The sequence below is a fragment of the Eriocheir sinensis genome, chromosome 19, assembly GCF_024679095.1.
Source record: "Eriocheir sinensis breed Jianghai 21 chromosome 19, ASM2467909v1, whole genome shotgun sequence".
Classification (NCBI taxonomy): domain Eukaryota; kingdom Metazoa; phylum Arthropoda; class Malacostraca; order Decapoda; family Varunidae; genus Eriocheir; species Eriocheir sinensis.
In genome coordinates this window covers 2,043,727-2,065,337 of record NC_066527.1, presented here as the reverse complement: position 1 = coordinate 2,065,337, position 21,611 = coordinate 2,043,727, and the positions used below count along the sequence as shown (strand labels likewise).

General features: G+C 36.2%; 1 protein-coding gene across 1 annotated transcript in view; it reads right to left on the bottom strand.

Annotated features, from left to right (window-relative positions):
• Positions 1-21,611, bottom strand: part of LOC127000508 (nephrin-like) — a 227,886-nt gene that overhangs the window by 39,814 nt on the left and 166,461 nt on the right. Inside the window, 1 exon segment of the mRNA XM_050864237.1 lies at positions 565-667. Within this exon segment, the coding sequence (XP_050720194.1) occupies positions 565-667 (103 nt within the window).

The following is a 21,611-nucleotide window of genomic DNA, read 5'->3' as shown; positions in this document are numbered from 1 at the left end:
AAGCGTGTACGAAGTCGGCCAAGGACACCTATTTTTCATCTTCTTTTCTTCCCTTTATCCTCTTTATTTTTTGTGTTCGTCTTGGTATTCGCTCTTCATCTCTTCGCTGTTTTGTTTTCTTTCTTGTTCGTTTTGCTTTTTCTCCTATTTCTACTTTGCTTGTTTTTCTTTTCCTGTTTTTTTGTTTTTTTAGTTTTCGTCTTCCTATTCCTGATTTAGCTTCTCCTTTTCATATATATATTTTTTTCTGCCTTTGTTGTGTTCTTCATCTTTTTTTTCTTGTCTTATTTTCCTTCGTATTCCTGTCTTTTTTTTTTAATCTTATTATGTCAACTCCTTTTTGCACCTCTTCTCCTCCTCTTCCTCCTTATCCTCCTCCTCATGTTAATCACTACTACTACTACTACTACTACTACTACTACTAATAATAATAATAATAATAATAATAATAATAATAATAATAATAATAATAATAACAATAATAATAATAATAATAATACTGCTACTACTACTACTACTACTGCTGCTACTACCATTACTACCCCTACCACCATCACTACTCACATGACAGGCCCGGGATTGGATGATGCCTCGGCCGTGATGACCACCTCCGTCCCCTCGATCACATCCACCTTCTCCGGCGGCTTGGCGACCCAAATGGGGGGATCTGAGAGGGGAAAGAAAACGGTGGGTGGTGTTAGTAAAGGGGGAAGAGGAGGGATGGGGTTGGTGGAAAGAAAAGGGGTGGAATTTGAGAGAGGGGGACCTGGGATAGATAAGGAAAGGAGTTAATGTAGAAGTGGGGAAGGAAAAGGGATTAAGGTTAGAAGAAAAGGGTTAGTAAGGGAGAGATGAGGACTGGGAAGATTTAAAGGAAAGGGAGTTCTTGTTGGAGAGAAAGAGGGGAGATACCGGGTGAGCAGGGGGGAGGAGAAGGGAGATAGAACCTGAAAATAACGATGAAGAAATGGAGTAGAGGAAAGGGGGATTAGTTTATTGTAAAAAGGAAGAAGAGAAGGAGGAGGAAAGAAGGAAGAAGAACTTGAAAACGAGCAGATAAAGCACACAAGAAAGAACAAGAAAGAAATAGCAGGAAGAACAAGAAGAAACGAAGCAAGAACAAGAAAAAGGAATAAACGAGGAAGAGAAGGAAGAGAAAAAAAGAGTAAGAGGACGAAAATGTAATAAGGAAGCGTTAATGGAGAGGAAAGAAGAAAACAAGGTGCATTAGGAGAGAGAGAGAGAGAGAGAGAGAGAGAGAGAGAGAGAGAGAGAGAGAGAGAGAGAGAGAGAGAGAGAGAGAGAGAGAGAGAGAGAGAGAGAGAGAGAGAGAGAGAGAATGAGCTATAAATAGAGGGAAGGAGGCAAAAAAAAAAATAGTTGTTTGCCAAGAGTTGATATTGAGCTCTTTCTTTTCACTTGATATTTTTTTCTTTACCTTTTCTCCTTCTTTATTTCTTAATTTTTTTCTTAATTACTGCAGCTGGCATTGCTTAAAATATTCTTTGGGGTTTTGGTCTCAAGATATTCCCTTTTCATTTTTCTTTATCCTTTTTTTCCCTTTGCTAAGACATTATTTTCTGACCGTGAAGGAAGGAAAATTAAACACAAGGGGAATATGAAACCTCCCAAAAAAGAATGTTCATATTTTTTTCCGTGAGTAACTTTGTAAAAAAAATAATAATCGTCTTTATTTCATGTTACATTTAGTTGATATATTGTTTATTTTATGCTTAGTTTGGGGTATTAAGCTAACGTATACATCAGGGAGGGAAGGGAAATACACACACACACACACACACACACACACACACACACAAACCGGTCCCCTGAGGTTGAGGCAAGGAGGTTGAGGAGGAGGAGGAGAAGGAGAAGACGAAGGATAGAAATAAAGAATGAGAAATCCGTGAAGAAAGTATAGGATTCTGAGGAACGCGTAGGATGAGGAGGACAACAACAACGAAGGAGGAGGAGGAGGAGGAAGAAGAGGAGGAGGAGGAGGAGGAGGAGGAGGTTTTGATGGGCCGGTGTTTTGTTCGTTCTGTTTTTTAATCTCCACGTCACTCCCACGGGAAGCCTCAATGACACCACCACCACCACCACCACCACCACCTCCACCACGGCCTCGTCTTCTCCCACTCATTCCCACTTACTCCACTTTGTTCTATTCCACAAGGAGTTTCATCTTTATTGCTTTGTTTTGTGTTCGTGCTTGTTTTGCGTAGAGAGACAGACAGATTGATAGATAGATAGATAGATAGATAGACAGACATAAAAGACAGATATATGGACAGACAAGAAGAAGAACAAGCTAAACAAGAACAAGAAAACTATAGGAAAAGGAGGAAGAGGAGGAGGAGGATAAAGGGAAAGAAAAGTAGAGGACGAAGAGAAAGAGGAGAGACAGAAAGGTAGAGGTGTATATATATATTAACTTTTCTTTTCTCTTTTACAGTTTTGTCTGCATGTGGTTGAGGTTGAGAAGAAAGTAAAGTTCGAGGTATACATTATAGCTACCAGAGTCCTCAGTGTTCATCCCTGTCTTAATGTAGAGAGACTTCAATCCACGAAGCATCTGGCTCACGACCTTCAAGAATTAGTGATTCGGAAGTGTTGAAACAAATGGAGAAAACTAAAGGAGAAAAGTTAAAGGAGACAAAAGAAGAAGAAACAAAAGACAAGCGAAAGAAAGGCGAGGAAACTTTCGAGGAAGAGAAAACTATTGAAGAAAAAGCAGTAGAAAGAAACTAAACGAAGAAAGAACAAGACTGAAGTTAATGGGGAGGATGAAGTGTAAAATCACATAGAGAAACGAGATAGAATGAATAGTAGATCTATCCACCATAAGATCCTTTAGTTAGCTGAGAAGTTAAAAATAAAATCCATCATTGACCAACAAAAGAAAATAGAAACTTAACACTAAACTAATAAAAAAACAAATATGAAGACGGGAAATAAAGAAAAAGAAAACAGAGAAGGAAAAAACAAAAAAATATATTCATGACCAAAAGAAAAAAAAATGACAGTTGAGGTATTAGAGGAAAGAAAAAAACACGAAAATGGAAAGTGAAGGAAACGAAAACAGATCCCTCTCGTATTTTTCTTCGAGTGCGAGAAAAGAATGGAAAAGAGGGAAGGAAAAATCAAAAGAGAAGAAAAATTGACCGTTGAGCTAATGAGGAAAAGAAGAAAAGCACGAAAATGGAAAAAAAGGGAAAGAAAAAACATTACTTCCTTCTTTTCCTTTGAGTGGGAGAAAAGAAAGAGAAAGAGAGGAGAAAAGAAGAAACGAAGAGAAAAATGCGAAAACGGAATTATAAGGAAAAGGAAAACTGTCTCTTTCCTTCTTTTCCTTCGAGTGAAAGAGAGGAAAGAGAAAGAGAGAAGGAGAAACCGAGAGAGAGGGAGAGAACTCGAAGAAGAAACCAAACCCGAGAGACTCCGAGAAAGAAGGAATGAAAGAAACCTAACGTGACACTTTTCTTCATGTCTTCTTCACGCACCTCTTTCCTTCACTTCTTTTCCTCCCAACGCCCTCCCCAAGCCTCCCCACATCTCTCTACGCCTCCCCCCTCCCTCCCAACGCCTCCCCACGCCTTCCCTTCCTCCCCAAGCAAATAGTTTCGTGTTTACGTGAACGTGACGACTTGCGGACAACTTTGTGTGACGTTGTGTCGCTGCGGACGAGGCCGACGCGATGGAAATGAAGAAAAGGAAAGAGGCAGAGGAAGGAGAAAATGCAGTCGTAAAGAAAGAATGAAAAGATAGATAAATAAGATTGAAAGAAGGAGGGGAAGAAGTTTAAAATGTGTTTGTGTTTGAAGAAAATTAAGATGCTAACAAAGGGCAGAAGACGTAATCGCGAAAATATTGGAAGATAAATAAATAAGAAGATTGATTAGAAGGAGATACGTGAAAGTGTGTTTGCGGTTGAAGAAAAGGATGAAACAAATGATAATGAGGATGAGGACGACAAAAAACAGTGAAATAAGATGTACAAATAAATTTTTACAAGTAGAAGGAAAAAAAGGAAAAGAAGCAGGAGGAGGAGGAGGAGGAGGAAAAGGCAAACAGAAAATAGAGCAAGAAAATGACATTGATATTAGTGGATGGAAGAACCCAAATAAGATGCACAAATAAATTAATAGAAGTAGAAGGAAAAAAAAGGAAAAGAAGCAGGAGGAGAAGGCAAATAGAAAAAGAGCAAGAAAATGACACTGAAATTATTGAATGAAAGAAGCCCCCCCCAAAAAAAATATCAGGGAAAAGAAAAGTTAAGAAAAAAGGAGGAAAAGGAGGGAACGGAAGAGGACATATAAGAGCCTCTGCCATACACTCTGCCGCCTGCCACATGTAGACTCTGCCACCAGCCCCTTTTTCTGTCGTTCCTGCCATTACCATCGTTGCTGCCGCCCTCCAATCCCCTGTTCCCAGCCCGTAAGTGTTCAGATGCCTTTTTTGTCTTTTTTGGTGTTGAATTCTATAGGTATTGTGCTGGTGGCTATTTTTGTGATCCTTTGTCTCTTCTTCATTGTGTATTTTCTTTGTGGTTTATTATTTTTTCGTATTTTCATTTCAGGGATTTTTTTTTCTTTATCCTGTATTTTCTCTATTTTGTTTTTTCTTCATTATATATTTTCTTTGTAATTACTTATTTTTTACGTATTTTCATTTTCAGGTTCTTTTTTTATATTTTTTTCTTTATTTTGCACTTTCTTTATTCTATTATTCTCATTATGATGTATTTTCTGCATCACGTATTATCTTTATCTTGTATTTTTTTATATATTTCCCTTATCAGGTATTTTCTTTTCCGTGTATTTTCTCTACCGCTTTTTTTCTTCCTTTTTTTATGTATTTTCTTTATCATGCATTTTTCTTAATTATGTATGTTGATCATTATTATGTGGGTTGGCTACGTGCATCATTTTTTACCACATATGTATTGACGCCTATGACTATAATACTGGGTGGCTAAGTGTATGTTCGGCCCCAGTCAAGTTTTAGCTCGCGAATTTTTTTTTATACTTTCACCTTATGGGAGTCTCATTAACCTCTGCAGCTCCCTCTAGTGCGTTTGCGCCCTAGTGGTATTAGGAAGGAATATGAGCGGCGAGTAGCGGGCTTTTTTTTTTGTACTCTTTTTATTGCCCTTGAGCCGTGTCCTCTGATGTAAAAAAAGAAAAAAAAGTAAAGCTGGGGGCATAGGTTGAAGCTGCGCGTGTCCTCAGTGCTCATCTCCGTCACATTGGCCCTTGAGCCTTTGATAGTAGTGCTGATGAAATAGGATACACGTCTCTTCAAGCTCATTATCGCCATCATTATCAGCCTTTTATCACTCCACTGCAAGACGTAATGCCCCTCAAAAACCATCCCATTCATTCGTTTCTGTCCTATTCTTCTAGTTTCCAGTTTCGATGTGACCGATTCGTATAAAGTGCAATAGTTCCGGATGATAGTAATGATTGTAATGAAGATAAATAGTGTAATAGTTCCGTAAATAGCATAATGGAAAAGTATGAATCAACCCCAAAGGAAGGTTAGATAAAGACATGGATAGGAGTAATGGGGAGGTAAAAGTTTGAAAATAGTATGATCGTTCCGTATGGTGGCTAAGTACAATAGTTCCGGATGATAGTAATGATAGTAATGATGATAAAAAGTGTAATAGTTCCGTAAATAGCATGATGAAATAGTATGAATCAACCCCAAAGGAAGGTTAGACAAAGACATGGATAGCAGTAAAGGAGAGGTAAAAGTTTGAAAATAGTATGATCGTTCCGTATGGTAATATTGATAGTAATGATAAGAAATAGTTGCAGTGCCATAATAAGCATAACAATAGTATGACAACTCCAAGAGAAGCCTAGATAAAAGTATAGATAGGAGCAATGAATAGGTTAATGTTCACTGAAGATGCACTGCGTAGGGCGACTAGCTCCCATCAGACCCCTGCCTTTGCCCATATTACAAGCTCCCCCTTCCGAGGCCGTCCCCGTGAGATCAGTTTCCGCAATATTAGTCTGCCAGTTCCCCCGTTCCCCGTGAGCCACTTTTGCTGGATAACGACTCCATCCAACATTATAATTTTCTCTGCATAGTAATCGTATGGCGCAGTAGACCAAGGGAAGAAGAGGAGGAGGAGGAGAAGGAAAAGATGTGCGAAAGATGTTAATCGACCATAAGACAAAAAAGAACATGAAGAAATAACGAAAAGAAGAAAGATAACACAACAAAAGGACAAAAATGGAAAATGGGAAGTGAAGAAGAGGTAGATGAGGTAATTGGCTGCTCTTTCGGCCACCTCTTCGGGTTCTTTACAGGAGCAGCGAGTAGCGGGCTTTTTTTATTATTTACTTTTTTTGTGCCCTTGTGCAGTCACCTTTGATGTAAAAAAAATAATTGAAGTTTGTGATAAATAAAGAAAGCAGAAGACTATTTAGAAGATGCCGTATTTATATTTTGAGAAGCTAATACCTGACATCTCTTGAGTGAAGGAAAGCTTAGGACAACGCCGTATACCTTATGTGTCCTGTGATTCTTAAGCTTGAGACTGAATAAGCTTTTTCCTCACTAAGCTATTTGTTCAAGGTTTTGTTATATTAAGCTGGTGTGATGTAGCGTATATTTAATTAGTGGTTTTCTGGCTTATTTGAGAGAGAGAGAGAGAGAGAGAGAGAGAGAGAGAGAGAGAGAGAGAGAGAGAGAGAGAGAGAGAGAGAGAGAGAGAGAGAGAGAGAGAACCTTTACCTCCATTACTACATCAATTTCCACCACTCTAGCACTCAACCCCTTACACACACACACACACACACACACACACACACACACACACACACACTTTTCCCTCATCATCATCATCATTCTCTCTCTCTCTCTCTCTCGGTAATGAAGTAATCGTGATGGCATCGCCTTTTCCCCTCATTAAGGTGAAGGGTAATTATGCATAGGTTGTCAAGGCCTGGAGGAGGAGGAGGAGGAGGAGGAGGAGGGGTCAAAGTAAGAGAGAGAGAGAGAGAGAGAGAGAGAGAGAGAGAGAGAGAGAGAGAGAGAGAGAGAGAGAGAGAGAGAGAGAGAGAGAGAGAGAGAGAGAGAGAGCAACAAGGTAGAAGATGGGGAAGAAGAGGAATAAGAAAAAGAATAGTAACAATAGTAATGATAATGAGACTAATGATAATAATAAGAAAAAGAAGTAGAGTTAGAAAAAGGAAGGAAGAAAAAGAAGAAGAGGAATTTGACTAGTGAGGAGGAGGAATGGTAGGGAGAAGGAGGAGGAGGAGGTGGAGGAGGAGGAGGAGGAAGAAGAGGAGAAGAAAAGTTGAAATCATTCGAAAAATTGTAAAAAAAAAGTTTTCCTCATTCGGTTAGTTAATCATGCCGAAGGATTGTGTAATGAGAGAGAGAGAGAGAGAGAGAGAGAGAGAGAGAGAGAGAGAGAGAGAGAGAGAGAGAGAGAGAGAGAGAGAGAGAGAGAGAGAGAGAGAGAGAGAGAGATAATTGTGTCCACTCTTTTCCCGTTTTCTTTTTAACTTTCCTCCATTTTTTTCATGTTATCCCTTCACCTCCTCTTTCTGTTCCTCCTTTTTATTACTCCTATTGGTCTTTTATAACCTTCCCCTCCTCCTCCTCCTCCTCCTCCTCTTTGTGCTCTTAATATTCTGTTACCTGTTACCTCCACCTATCATTTTCTTCACTTCATCTTCCCTTTAGTTTCATTGTCCTCCCCAATTTCCCTAGTGTCCCTAATTTCCCTTTGCCCCCTTAGCACACCTTTGACATACCTCATTAACCTCTCTCTCTCTCTCTCTCTCTCATGTCAAGCAGGTACATATCTCCAATACCTTTTGTTACCAATATGAAAGTGTTTACCTGGGTCCAATATCTAATTACAGGTGAGAATGTGTGTGTGTTTGAGAGAGAGAGAGAGAGAGAGAGAGAGAGAGAGAGAGAGAGAGAGAGAGAGAGAGAGAGAGAGAGAGAGAGAGAGAGAGAGAGAGAGAGAGAGTTTCAGCGACAGTTTCCCTAAAAATATTTGTATACAAGCGTGTTTATGTTTGAAGTTTGTGAGGGAGTGTTTGGATTTGTGTGGTGTGGTGTGGTGTGTGTGTGTGTGTGTGTGTGTGCAGGTAGGTATGTGTGTAGGTGTCTGCATTTCATTTACACCCACACACCCACACACACACACACACACAAAGGATCCCTGGAAATCCAATCAAGTCATCAGCGTTGAGACTTTAAATTTCCTGTGTGTGTGTGTGTGTGTGTGTGTGTGTGTGTGTGTGTTTTGAGTTTTTTTTTTTCAACACTGAATTCATTTTTATTGCCGTTTAATGGAGCTCAGAACGCCATTTTTCATAATTTATCAAGTTTTTCCTTCCCATTTGCACCTCAGGTAATAAAACAAACCTGGTATTTATGGGATCAAGATATAGAACAATGCAGCTTGTGTGTGTGTGTGTGTGTGTGTGTGTGTGTGTGTGTGTGTGTGTGTAGAGTGGGGAACTCTAATCCAAGCTCCAGCCTTTCGTCTTTATTAAATTCCTTATTCATCTCTTTATTTCATACTTTCTTTTTTCTTTTACTTAGCTATCTTCCATTCATAACGTCACTTCCAATTTTGTCTCCTTTACCCTTCACCTCACACCCATTTCTCCCCTTCTTATCCTTCTTCTAACAGCTCTTCCCTCTTCTTTTTCGTCTTTTTCGCCCTCTATATCCCTCTCAGCATCCCTTTTCCTTTATATCCCATTATCTTTTCTCTATACTGCCTCCTTTTTCTCTGTATTTCTCATCTAAATACCTCCCACTTCTCCTCTTTCCCTTATCTATTGTTCATCTTCTTAGTCCCCTTCCCTTCACATCCTCCCCTTCCTCCACCTCCTCTGTATCATCCCTTTTTTCTCTAACCTCCCTCTTCTCTTTTCGTGTTGCATCTATCTCCATTTCCCACTCAAACTCTTTTTTTTTCTCTACATTCTCTTTACTGATCTTCCTTTCCTTCCTCTTCTATACATATACTCCTCTTTACAGCTCTTTTCCGTATCCTTCTACTCCTTTCTCTCCTTTCGTCTTCCCCTTCTTTCTACAGCTTCTCCATTTCCTCCCTTTCCTTCTCCTTCCTCCCCTTTAGTGCCACTTCCCGAATCTTTCTCCCCCGTTTTCCTCTCTTTCCTTTGTTGTTTTTTTCCTTTTTCCCTACAACTTCTCTCCCCTCTTCCTCCCCTCCTCCCCTTTCCTCCTATAACTCTTCCTCCTCTTCCCTTTTATCATCTTTCTTCCTCTACATCCTCAATACCTTCTTACCTCTCCTTCATCCTTTCTTCTCTCTTTTGCATTGCTTTCATCTCCACCGACCTCTTGTTCCCCTTCTCAACAGCCCCTCCATTTCCTTCCCTTTCCTTCCTTTCATACTCTTCCTTCTCCTTTCTTCCCCTTCCTCCCCTTCCTTCTCCTTCTCCTTCCTTCTCTTTCTTCCCCTTCCTCCCCTCCCTTTCCCTTCTGCCCCTTCAACGCCCTTTCCTGTATCTTTCTTCCCATCGGACGTAGGAGTTGAGGTCACGTGGGCGGGAGCGACAGAGATGATTGGAAACCTTTGAGGGCAGGAATAAAGTGCAGCGGCCGTGGCGATGTTGTGGTGGTGGTGGTGGTGATGGTGGTGGTGAGGTAGAGGAGGAGGGGGAGGAAAGTAAGTTCGTGGAAAAGTAAAAGCAGAACGATTTAGAGGAAAGTGACAGAACGAGGAGGTGATGGAGGAGGAGGAGGAGGAGGAAGAAGAAGAAGAAAAGGAGGAGGAGGTGTTACTGGTGTTGTATGGCACAGAGAGAGGTAGAAACAAAAGGAATTAATTGAAGGAAAATATAAAACAGAGAAGCGAGAAACGAAACGCTGAAATAAGAGGAGGAGGAAAAGAAAGAAGAAGAAGAGATGAATAGAAGGAGATGAGTAGAGACTGAATAAATACGACATAGAGTAGCAGACTAACATAACATCAAACAGGAAAAGGGAAGATATGCGAAAGAAATTGAGGAACTAGAAGGAGAAGGAGGAGGAGAAGGAGAAGGAGGAGTATTAGAAAGAGATGGAAAGGAAAGGAAAGGAAGATGTTATAAGTAAAAAGATTTAGAGAAGAAGAAAGAAGAAATCGGTGAGTCTAAGTAAGATGAAATGGAGAAGGAATTGGAGGAGGAAGAGGAGAAGGAGGAAGAAGAAGAAGATGAGGGTAAGGAAGAGGAAGGAGAGATTAAAGCAAAGCAATTTAGTGAAGAAATAAAACGAGAGAAAGACGAGGTGATGAAGACGGGAAAAGAAGAAGAGGAGGAAGAGGAAGAGGAAGAAGAGGAAGAGGAGGAGGAAGAGACGTTGAAGTAAAGCGATTTAGAAAAGAAGGAAAGGAAATGAATAACGAGGCGAGTAGGATGAAAGGCAGGAAAAGGAGGAGGAGGAGGAGGTGGAGGGGAAGGAGGAGGAAGAGGAGGAAGGAGAAGAAGAAGAAGAGGAAAAGGAATTGAAGCGGCTTAAGCAGAACGATTTATAGGAAAAGAAAACGAAGGAAAGACGAAGTGAAGGAGAGAAATAGAGATGAAGGAGAAGAAGGAGGAGGAGGAGGATAGTGAGAAAGATTTAGTGAACTAGAAATCGAAAGAATGACTAAATGGATGAGAAGATTCAAGAGGAAGAAGAACACAAGGAAACACAAAGAAAGAACAAACAACAGCAGACCTGCTGGTCCTTACGAGGCTGTTTGTGACAAGCTACACTAACTATCTAATCAAAGGTGGAAGACGAAGGACGGTAAAGGCGAAGGCTCCTCCCCACCCCCCCATCCCTCCAGCCAAAGCTGCCAGGAAAGGAAAAATAACCATGCAGCATGGAAAAACTGCACGGAAATTATGTAGGAAAGAGGAAAGAACTACCATTACTGCTACCAATAACCGGGCGATAAAAGCGGACAAGGACACCAGCATTCGAAAGAACTTAACGTTATTATGACAATGAGTAATATCTTGGTTGCTGGATGGATTCAAAATACTTGTCTAATCTATTCTTGAAGGCCGTAACTGTTGTACTATCAACGACATCACAGGGAAGAGAATTCCAAACATTAACGACTCGATTGAAGAAGAAGTGTTTGGCTTCGTGCGACGAGAATCTTTTACCACTTATCTTGAAATTGTGATTTCTTCTTGTTCTATTTGATTGATCAATTGTAAAGTAATCTTCCGCATTAATATCACTGAATCCTTTAAACATTTTAAACACTTGTATTAGATCGCCTCGCATTCTTCGTTTTGATATGCAGAATAAATTTACTTTTTAAGCCTTTGTTCATAAGATAAATTCCTCAACCTAGGCATCATTTTTGTTACTCTCAGTTGAACCCGTTCTAACTTTTCTACGTCTTTTCTGTAGTATGGAGACCAAAACTGTACACAGTACTCTTGACGGGGTCGAACCAACGAATTATACAGTTTTAATATTGCTTTTTTTTCCGATTTATTATTAAAGACTCGTCCGATGAAGCCAACCAATTTGTTTGCGATTTTAACTACCTCTGAACAATGCTGACCGGCCTTTAAATCGCTTGATATAGTGATTCCAAGATCCTTTTCTTTACTTACTGCAGAAAGTTGTTGGCCATTCATTACTTACTGATTGCGATTGTTATTATTTCCGATGTGTAACACTTTACATTTTTCAACGTTAAATTTCACTTGCCATTGATTGGCCCAACGTACAAGTCGATCTAGATCTGATTGTAATGCTTCTTCGTCGAGTGAGGAGGAGAAGGAGGAGGAGGAGGAGGAGGAGGAGGAGAAGAAGAAGAAGAAGAAGAAGAAGAAGAAGAAGAAGAAGAAGAAGAAGAAGAAGAAGAAGAAGAAGAAGAAGAAATAAGAGGAGGAGGAGGAGGAGGAGGAGAAGGAGAAGGAGGAGGAGGAGGAGGAGGAGGAGAAATAATATTAGAAAGTAGAAGAGAATGATTAAGATAACTATGATGAAAAGAAGGAAAATGGTACAGAGAGAGAGAGAGAGAGAGAGAGAGAGAGAGAGAGAGAGAGAGAGAGAGAGAGAGAGAGAGTAATATTTCCAGCACATAAAAATATATCCGGTTTTTATTCTTTTGCAGAGCGGTAATATTACTTTTATTGGGGTCAGATCTTGTTGTTGTTGTTATTGTGTTGTTGTTGTTGTTGTTGTTGTTAGTGGCGGTGTTTGTGGGTGTTGTGTTGCATTGAATAGTGTTTCGTTTTGTGTTTGGGTTAATTTTGTTTTGACTGATTTTTTTTTGGGGGGGGGTTCCATGTAAGTTGGTTTGTTTATCTTTGTTTGGTTAGTTCGTGATGTTATTGTTATTGTTATTTATTGTTTTTTATCATCATTATTACCACTAGCATTTTCAGCCAACTATATACTTTTTTCTTGTTTTCTTTATTTCTTTTTCTTCCTTTTCTTCCTCTTCTTCCATTTCTGTATCGTGTTATTTTGCCTATGCTTCATCTATAACTCGTTCAGACTGTTCTTCCTATTTTGTTTTCTTTTTTTATTGTTCTTTTTATACATTTTTCACCTTATCACCAATCCTTGTCAGAATTTCCACCTTGCTTTCTTTCGTTCTCTTCATCAGTAACACCTAACTTAATTTCCAGCTCTTCTTAATGTCAGATATACAAATGCTCTTCCCTGCCTTAATTACTTTCCTTCTTTTCCTCGGCAGTATCCAGCAACACTTCCTCCCTGCCCTAACTAAATCGATCACACACGTTAAATACTGATTTAGTAATAACCTTCCTTAACCTTCCGTCTAAGTCATTCCCAGCGTCGTCAATTAATCCCTCTCTTCCTCCTCTCTTCCCATACTCATTTTCTTTTCTTCGGCATCATTCAGCAACATATCCTTCCTTCCTACCTTCCCTTCTTAAATTCGGTCTCATGCTTCAAACACTGACGTAGTAACTTCCTTTTCCACCTTCCGTCTAAGTCATTCCCGGCGTCGTCAATTATTCCCTCTCTTCTCCCTCTCTTCCCATACTCATTTAATTTTCAGCAACATGTCCTTCCTTCCCTTTTTAAATTCGGTCACATGCATCAAACACTGACGTAGTAACTTCCTTTTCCACCTTCCGTCTAAGTCATTCTCGGCGTCGTCAATTATTCCCTCTCTCTCAATCCCTTCCCTGCTATGCTTTTTTCCAGTCTCTTCTTCCCCAGCATCCAGCAACAGTTCCTTCCCTATCTAAACTCAATAATCTTACATCCCAATCAACACTGACCTAGTAATTACTTTTTTAACCTTTTAAGTCGTTTCCAATGTCGTCAATTATTCCCTCTCTCTCTTCCTGCCTTTTCCTCGAGATCTTCCGGCAACTTTTCCTTCGCCGGATTTGATTGGCGGAGGATGATCAGCTGACTCTCGAGTGGCGATGTGAACCAGCTGATGTAATTAAGGGACATGACGGAGGAGGAGGAGGAGGAGGAGGAGGAGGAGGAAAGGAGTCTAAGAAGGAAAAGGAAAATTCGTGAGTGGATAGGAGGGCGTGTGGAGGTAGTCAGAGAGAGAGAGAGAGAGAGAGAGAGAGAGAGAGAGAGAGAGAGAGAGAGAGAGAGAGAGGAGGATGACAGTTGAGAAAAAAATAAGAAAAGAAAAAATGGAGTAAAACGAGAGATTGAAGGAGAGAAAATGATAATAGAGAAAAGGAAAGAAAGTAGATAAAGAAAAGGCAGAGGAAAAGCTAAGAAAAGAAGAGTAAAAGAGGAAAATAACAAAGCAAATAAAGAGAAAGAGGAAGACTGCATTACCCAAAAAGGAAATGAGAGAGAGAGAGAGAGAGAGAGAGAGAGAGAGAGAGAGAGAGAGAGAGAGAGAGAGAGAGAGAGAGAGAGAGAGAAAATAAAGTAAGAAAAATAAACTCCCGAAATTCAGAAAAAAAACAAGAGGAGTGAAGTGGAGGTAAGAGGAACTCACCTGAAGAACCCAGGGAGACCTAATCAAGAGTAAGAGGAGAGGAAGCCACCTGGAGGAAAGGAGGGAACCGGCCTGGAGGAAGGATGGAGGAGGAAAGGAAAGCGGAGGCAAGATGAACCCGATTGGAAAGAATAATGAAGGTATGTGAAGGTGGAAGAGGAATAGATGAGAGAAAAGAAGGGAAGAGAGAGAAAGGGAGAGAAGAAGAGGAAAGAAGAACAAGAAGAGAAAATAGAACGAGAGGAAAGAAAGAAGAAAGACACGAAAATAGAAACATAAGATTAAATTTGATTAAGAAGTGAAGCAGAAAGAGGAGGAGGAGTAGAGGAAGGAAGAAAAAGAAGAAAAAAACACCAAAAATAGAGACGTAACATTAATTGAGGCCAAAAAATTATGTCACAAGAACAAGAACAAGAACTGGAAAGAGAACAAAATAAAGAAAAAAAGAACAAGAGGAGAAGAGTTAAGAGGATAAAACGATTACGGAACCAAAAAATTAAGAAAATAACAGGAACACCGAGAAAGATTAGAGGAGACGGAGGAAGTGAGCAGATATATCAAGAGACTCAGAAGGAAGAGAAGAACAGGAAAAAGAGGAGGAGGAAGAAGAAGAAGAAGAAGAAGAAGAAGAAGAAGAAGAAGAAGAAGAAGAAGAAGGAGAAGAAGAAGGGGATGAAAAAGAGAAGAAGACAGATGAAGAACAGGAAAAGAAAGAAGAAAAAGAAGAGTAGGAGGAGGACGAGGACGAGAAGAAAAAGCGAAAAACGACGACGAGGAGGAAGACGAGGAGGAAGAGGAGAAAGTGAAAGAGAAAGAGGAAGACCAGGAGGAGGAGGAGGAGGAGGAGGAGGAGGAGGAGGAGGAGGAGGAGGAGGAGGAGCAAGAGGAGGCGGAGGGGGGAGTGCAAGAGTGAGTGCGTCCATAAATCAGCGGCTGCCTGCCTCGTACAGATAGCACCGGGGAGCGGCTCTGATCATCTTAATTATGTTGCCTGACGCCGCTTCGAGGAAAGAGATCTAGTTTGGTTCATCGCCTCGCTGTCTCCTGGGCCCGTGCTCTCAGACGCTCTCGGCGCCCACAACAACTAGTTCCAAAGGCCGCAAAGGAGATTGGACAGGCTATCATAAGTGTTTCTCCACGTTCATGTTGCAGAAGAAGCCTTGTCAAACTATCACTAGGCTCATTTTGGACTTTTCTACGATCTCTTATATTTACAGTCCAACTTTATGATGCAAGTGTTCAGTTAGTGGCCTTATTCATTCATCCTTTTCACTGGTAAATTGGAGAGGAGTCTTTCCTCATTCGTATTTCATCCTTCCAACCATTTGTACGTTGACCATCTAACTTCATTGTGCAAGAGTTAAGTAGTATCTTTATTCTTTCATTCCTTGTACTAGTATATTATGGATCAGTCCTCCTTCCTCAGTATTTCCTCCTATTTACCATTTGATCGCTGTACATCCAACTTCCTAATACAAGAGTTAACTATAGTCTGTTCACGGAGCCTGTTCATCTGGCGCCTAGGCAGAGTTTGTTACGGCTCCTGTGATTGGCTGCACCCCTCCCTCACTCACATGCCATTCATGTCCGCCGTGAGGCTACACACTTGTATTTTCTTCGTCATAGCTCGTCTCTTATTCATGACAGACCACTTTAGTTGGTACCGTTGGACTCAGCAATAATTGCGCAACTCAGTTATATTTATCTAAACTCGATAAAATAAAACATAAAGAAAATGTGATGAGTTGAATTCACAAGACAGCTCAGAAATGTTTGTAACACTGTTTACTTACCATCGCTTTTCTCAGCAGTCTTTGAACCAGGGTTGATATAAATAAATTCATCTCTTGAACGCTATGGTGCCATCAGATTATAGATAAAACGTGACATAAGCATAACACAGAACGGTTTCTAAGGATGTGTACACCGACGGCGCATGACTGCCCGCTGCCTGGCCGCCGGTCGGCCGCCGCTTGTGGTGAAATAAGCTGTTTCTCGTCTCATTATTTCTTTCGCTGCATTCATCGTCGACAAACGAAAACCCTTATGCATTATCCCAACTACAATAAAAAAAAAAATATATATATATATATATATATATATATATATATATATATATATATATATATATATATATATATATATATATATATATATATATATATATATATATATATATATATATATATATATATATATATATATATATATATATATATATATATATATATATATATATATATATATATATATATATATATATATATATATATATATATATATATATATATATATATATATATATATATATATATATATATATATATATATATATATATATATAAAATATAAGGAACGAAGAATAGATTAGTTAGTTATAGACTGGAATAAGAAAAGCACCAACAAGACGACCATAGCCGTTGATAAAAAGAAATGACTAGAAAATATAGGGAACGAAGAATAGATTACTTAGTTGTAAATTGGAATAAGAAAAGCACTTCTTTCGCTGCAGTCATCGTCAACAAACGAAAACCCTTAAGCGTTATCCCAACTACAATAAAAAATAACTGATGAGTGTCCGAAACAGACACACACACACACACACACACACACACACACACACACACACACACACACACACACACACACACATATATATATATATATATATATATATATATATATATATATATATATATATATATATATATATATATATATATATATATATATATATATATATATGTTTCGGGTACTCATCAGTTATTTTTTTTTTATTATAGTTGGGATAATGCATAAGAGTTTTCGTTTGTTGACGATGAATGCAGCGAAAGAAGTGCTTTTCTTATTCCAATTTACAACTAAGTAATCTATTCCTCGTTTCATATAATTTCTAGTCACTTCTTTTTATTAACATCTATGCTCGTCTTGTTTGTGCTTTTCTTACTCCAATCTATAACTAACTAATCTATTCTTCGTTCCTTATATTTTCCAGGTATTTCTTTTTATTAACTTGTATGCTTGTCTTTCTTGTGCTTTTCTTATTCTAATTTATAACTAACTAATCTATCCTGCGTTCCTTATTTTTCTATTTACTTCTTTTCATTAACTTCTATGCTTGTCTTTTTGGTGTTGTTCTTATTCCATTATATAACTAACTAATCTCTTTTTCTTTCCTTATATTTTTTTGTTATTTCTTTTCATTAACTTGTATGCTTGTCTTTTTGGTACTTTTCTTATTCCAATCTATAACTAATTAATCTATCCTTTGTTCCTTTTATTTTCTAGTTATTTCTTTTATTAACTTGTATGCTTGTCTTTTTGGTGCTTTTCTTATTCCAATTTATAACTAACTAATCTATTCTTCTTTCCATATTTTTCCCTTAACTTCTTCTCATTAACTTCTATATTCGTCTTTTCAGTACTTTCCTTATTCCAATCTATAACTAACTAATCTATTCTTCGTTCCTTATTTTCCAAGTATTTATTTTACTAACTTCTATGCCTGTCTTTTTTAGTACTTCTCTTATTCCAATCTATAACTAACTAATCTATTTTTCTTTCCTTATATTTTTCTAGTTATTTTTTTTATTAGGTTCTACGCTCGTCTTTTTGGTGCTTCTCTTATTCCAATCTATAACTAACTAATCTATTCTTTCCTTATTTTTCCAGAAATTTCTTTTTATTTATTCGTATGATCGTCTTTTGGATACTTTTATTATTCCAATCAATAACTAACTAATCTATTCTTTCCTTATATTTTCTAGTTATTTCTTTTCATTAACTTCTATGATCGTCTTTTTAAGTTCTGTTCTTTTTCCAATTTATAATTAACTAATCTTTTTCTCTTTCCTTATATTTTCTAGCTATTTCGTTTTATTAACTTTTATGCTTGTCTTTTTTGGTGCTTTTCTTATTCCAATTTATAACTAACTAATGTATTCTTCGTTCCTTCCAGGTATTTCTTTTCATTAACCTGTATACTTGTCTTTTTTGCTTTTCTTATTCCAAGCTATAACTAACTAATCTACTCTGCGTTCCTTATTTATCTTCTAATTTCTTTTTATTAACCTCTATGACTGTGATTTTCTTATTTCAATTTATTACGAATTAATCTATTCTTCTTTCCTTATTTTTCCAGGTATTTCTTTTTATTAACTTCTATGCTCTTCTTTTTTGGTACTTTTCTTATTCCAATCTACAACTAACTAATCTATTCTTTCCTTATTTTCACAGATATTTCTTTTCATTAACTTCTATGTTCGTCTTTTGGGGTTCTTTTCTTATTCCAATTTATAACTAACTAATCTATTCCTTGTTCTTTATTTTCTATTCTATTCTATGCTTGTCTTTTTTAGAGCTTTTCTTATTTCAATTTATAAGTAACTAATCTATTCTTTGTTCCATATTTTCGAGGTATTTCTTATATTAACTTCTATGCCTCTTTTTTAGTGCTTTTCTTATTCCAATTTATAACTAACATATTTATGCTTCTTACCTTATTTTTCTAGTTATTTCTTTTTATTAACTTCTATGTTCGTCTTTTTGGTACTTTTCTTATTCCAATCTATAACTAACTAATCTATTCTTTCCTTATTTTTCCGGATATTTCTTTTTATTAATTCGAATGATCCTATTTTGGGTGCTTTTCTTATTCCAATTAATAACTAACTAACCTATTATTTTCTTATATTTTTTAGTTATTTCTTTTCATTAACTTCTTTCCTCGTCCTTTTGTGTTTTTTTATCTTATTCCAATTTATAACTAATCTTTTTCTCTTTCCTTATATTTTCTTGCTATTTCGTCTTATTAACTTTTATGCTTGTCTTTTTTGGTGCTTTTCTGATTCCAATTTATAACTAACTCATCTATTCTTCTTTCCATATTTTTCTATTTACTCTTTTCATTAAATTCTATGCTCGTCTTTTTAGTACTTTTCTTATTCCAATTTATAACTAACTAATCTATTTTTCTTTCCTTATATTTTCTAGTTGTTTCTTTTAATTAACTTCTATGCCTGTCTTTTTGGTTCTTTTCTAATTCCAATCCATAACTAACTATTCTATTCCTCGTCCCACATTTTCTTCTTATTTCTTTTTATTAACTTCTATGCCTGTATTTTTTGGTGCTTTTCTTATTCTAATTTATAACTAACTAATATATTCTTCTTTCCATATTTTTCTATTTATTTCTTTTCATTAACTTCTATGCTCGTTTTTTTAGAACTTTCCTGGAAAAATAAGTGTCGATTAGATTAGTTAGTTATAGATTGGGATAAGAAAAGTACCAAAAAGACGAGCATAGAAGTTAATGAAAAGAAATAACTAGAAAAATAAGGAACGAAGAATATATTAGTTAGTTATAAATTAGAATAAGAAAAATACCAAAAAGAGAAGCATAGAAGTTAATGAAAAGAAATAACTAGAAAAATAAGGAACGAAGAATAGATTAGTTATTTATAGATTGGAATAAGAAAGGGACCAAAAAGACGAGCACACGAGTTCATAAAAAGAAATACCTGGATGAATAAAGAACGAAGGATAAATTAGTTAGTTATAAATTGGAATAAGAAATGCACCAAAAAATCGAGCACATATATAATAAAAAGAAATACCTGGAAAAATAAGGAAGGAATATATTAGTTATAAATAAATTTGAGTAAGAGAAGAACCAAAAAAAGACAGGCATACAAGTTAATAAAAACAAATAAATAGAAATATAAGGAGCAAAAAATTGATTAGTTAGTTATAGATTGGAATAAGAACAGCACCAAAAACACAAGCATAGAAGTTAATAAAAAAGAAATAAAAAGAAAAATAAGGAACGAAGAAAGATTAGATAGTTATAAATAGGAATAAGAAAAGCAACAAAAATACATTCATAGAAGTTAATTAAAAGAAATACCTGGAAAAATAAGGGAAGAATATATTACTTAGTAATAAATTGGAATAAGAAAAGCAACAAGACGAGCATAGAAATAATAATAAAGAAATACCTGGAAAAATAAGGAAGGAATAGATTAGTTAGTTATAAATTGGAATAAGAAAAACACTAAAAAAGACAGGCATACATATTAATGAAAAAAATAACTAGAATATATAAGGAAAGAAAAATAGATTAGTTAATTATAGATTGGAATAAGAAAAGCACCAAAAATGACAAGCATTCAAATTAATAAAAAGAAATAGCTAGAAAATATAAGGAACAAAGAATAGATTAGTTAGTTATAAATTGGAATAAGAAAATAACCCAAAAAGACGAGCATAGAAGTTAATAAAAAGAAGTAACTAGAAAATATAAGAAAAGAATAGATTAGTTAGTTTTTGATTAGAATAAAAAAAAGTGCCCAAAAGACGAGCATACGAATTAATAAAAAAAAAATATCTGGAAACAAGAAAAGAATAGATTACTTAGTTATAGATTGGAATAAGAGAAGCACCAAAATGACAAGCATAGAAGTTAATAAAAATAAATAACTAGAAAAATATAAGGAAAGAAAAATATATTAGTTAGTTATAGATTGGAATAAGAAAAGTACCAAGAAAGACGAGCATAGAAGTTAATAAAAAGAAATAATTAAAAAAAATAAGGAAAGAAGAATAGATTAGTTAGTTATAAATTCGAATAAGAAAAGGACTAAAAAAGACAGGCATAGAAGTTAATAAAAGAAATAACTAGAAAATAAAAGGAACGAAGGAAAGATTAGTTAGTTATAAATTGGAATAAGGAACGTACTAAAAAGACAAGCATAGAAGTTAATAAGAAGAATTAAATAAAAAACTATGGAAAGAAAAATAGATTAGTTAGTTATAGATTGGAATAACAAAAGAACCAAAAAGACAGCATACAAGTTAATAAATAGAAATTACTAAAAAAATATAAAAAACGAAGAATAGATTACTTAGTTATAAATTGGAATAAGAAAAGTACCAAAAAGACAGGCATAGAAGTTAATGAAATTAAATACCTGGAAAAATAAGGAATGAAGAATAGATTAGTTAGTTATAGATTGGAATAAGGAAAGTACTATAAAGACGAGCATAGAAGTTAATGAAAAGAAGTAAATAGAAAAATAAGGAAAGAAGAATAGATTAGTTAGTTATAAATTGGAATAAGAAAAGCATAAAAAAATAAAAGCATACAAGTTAATAAAAAGAAATACCTGGAAAATATAAGGAGCAAAGGATAAATTAGTTACTTATAGATTAGAATAAGGAAAGTACTAAAAGAACGAGCAGAGAAGTTACTGAAAAGAAGTAAATAGAAAATTATGGGAAGAAGAATAGATCAGTTAGTTATGAATTGGAATAAAAAAAGCACCAAAGACAAGCATACCAGTTAATAAAAAGAAATAACTAGAAAATATAAGGAACGAGGAATAGATTAGTTAGTTATAAATTGGAATAAGAAAAGAACCCCCCCAAAAAAACGAGCATAGAAGTTAATGAAAAGAAATGACTAGAAAATATAAGGAACGAAAAATAAATTAGTTAGTTATCGATTGGAATAAAAACAGCACCAAAAGACAAGCATAGAAGTTAATAAAAATAAATAACTAGAAAAATATAAAGAAAGAGAAAGAGATTAGTTAGTTATAGATTGGAATAAGAAAAGTACCAAAAAGACAAGCATACAAGATAATGAAAAGAA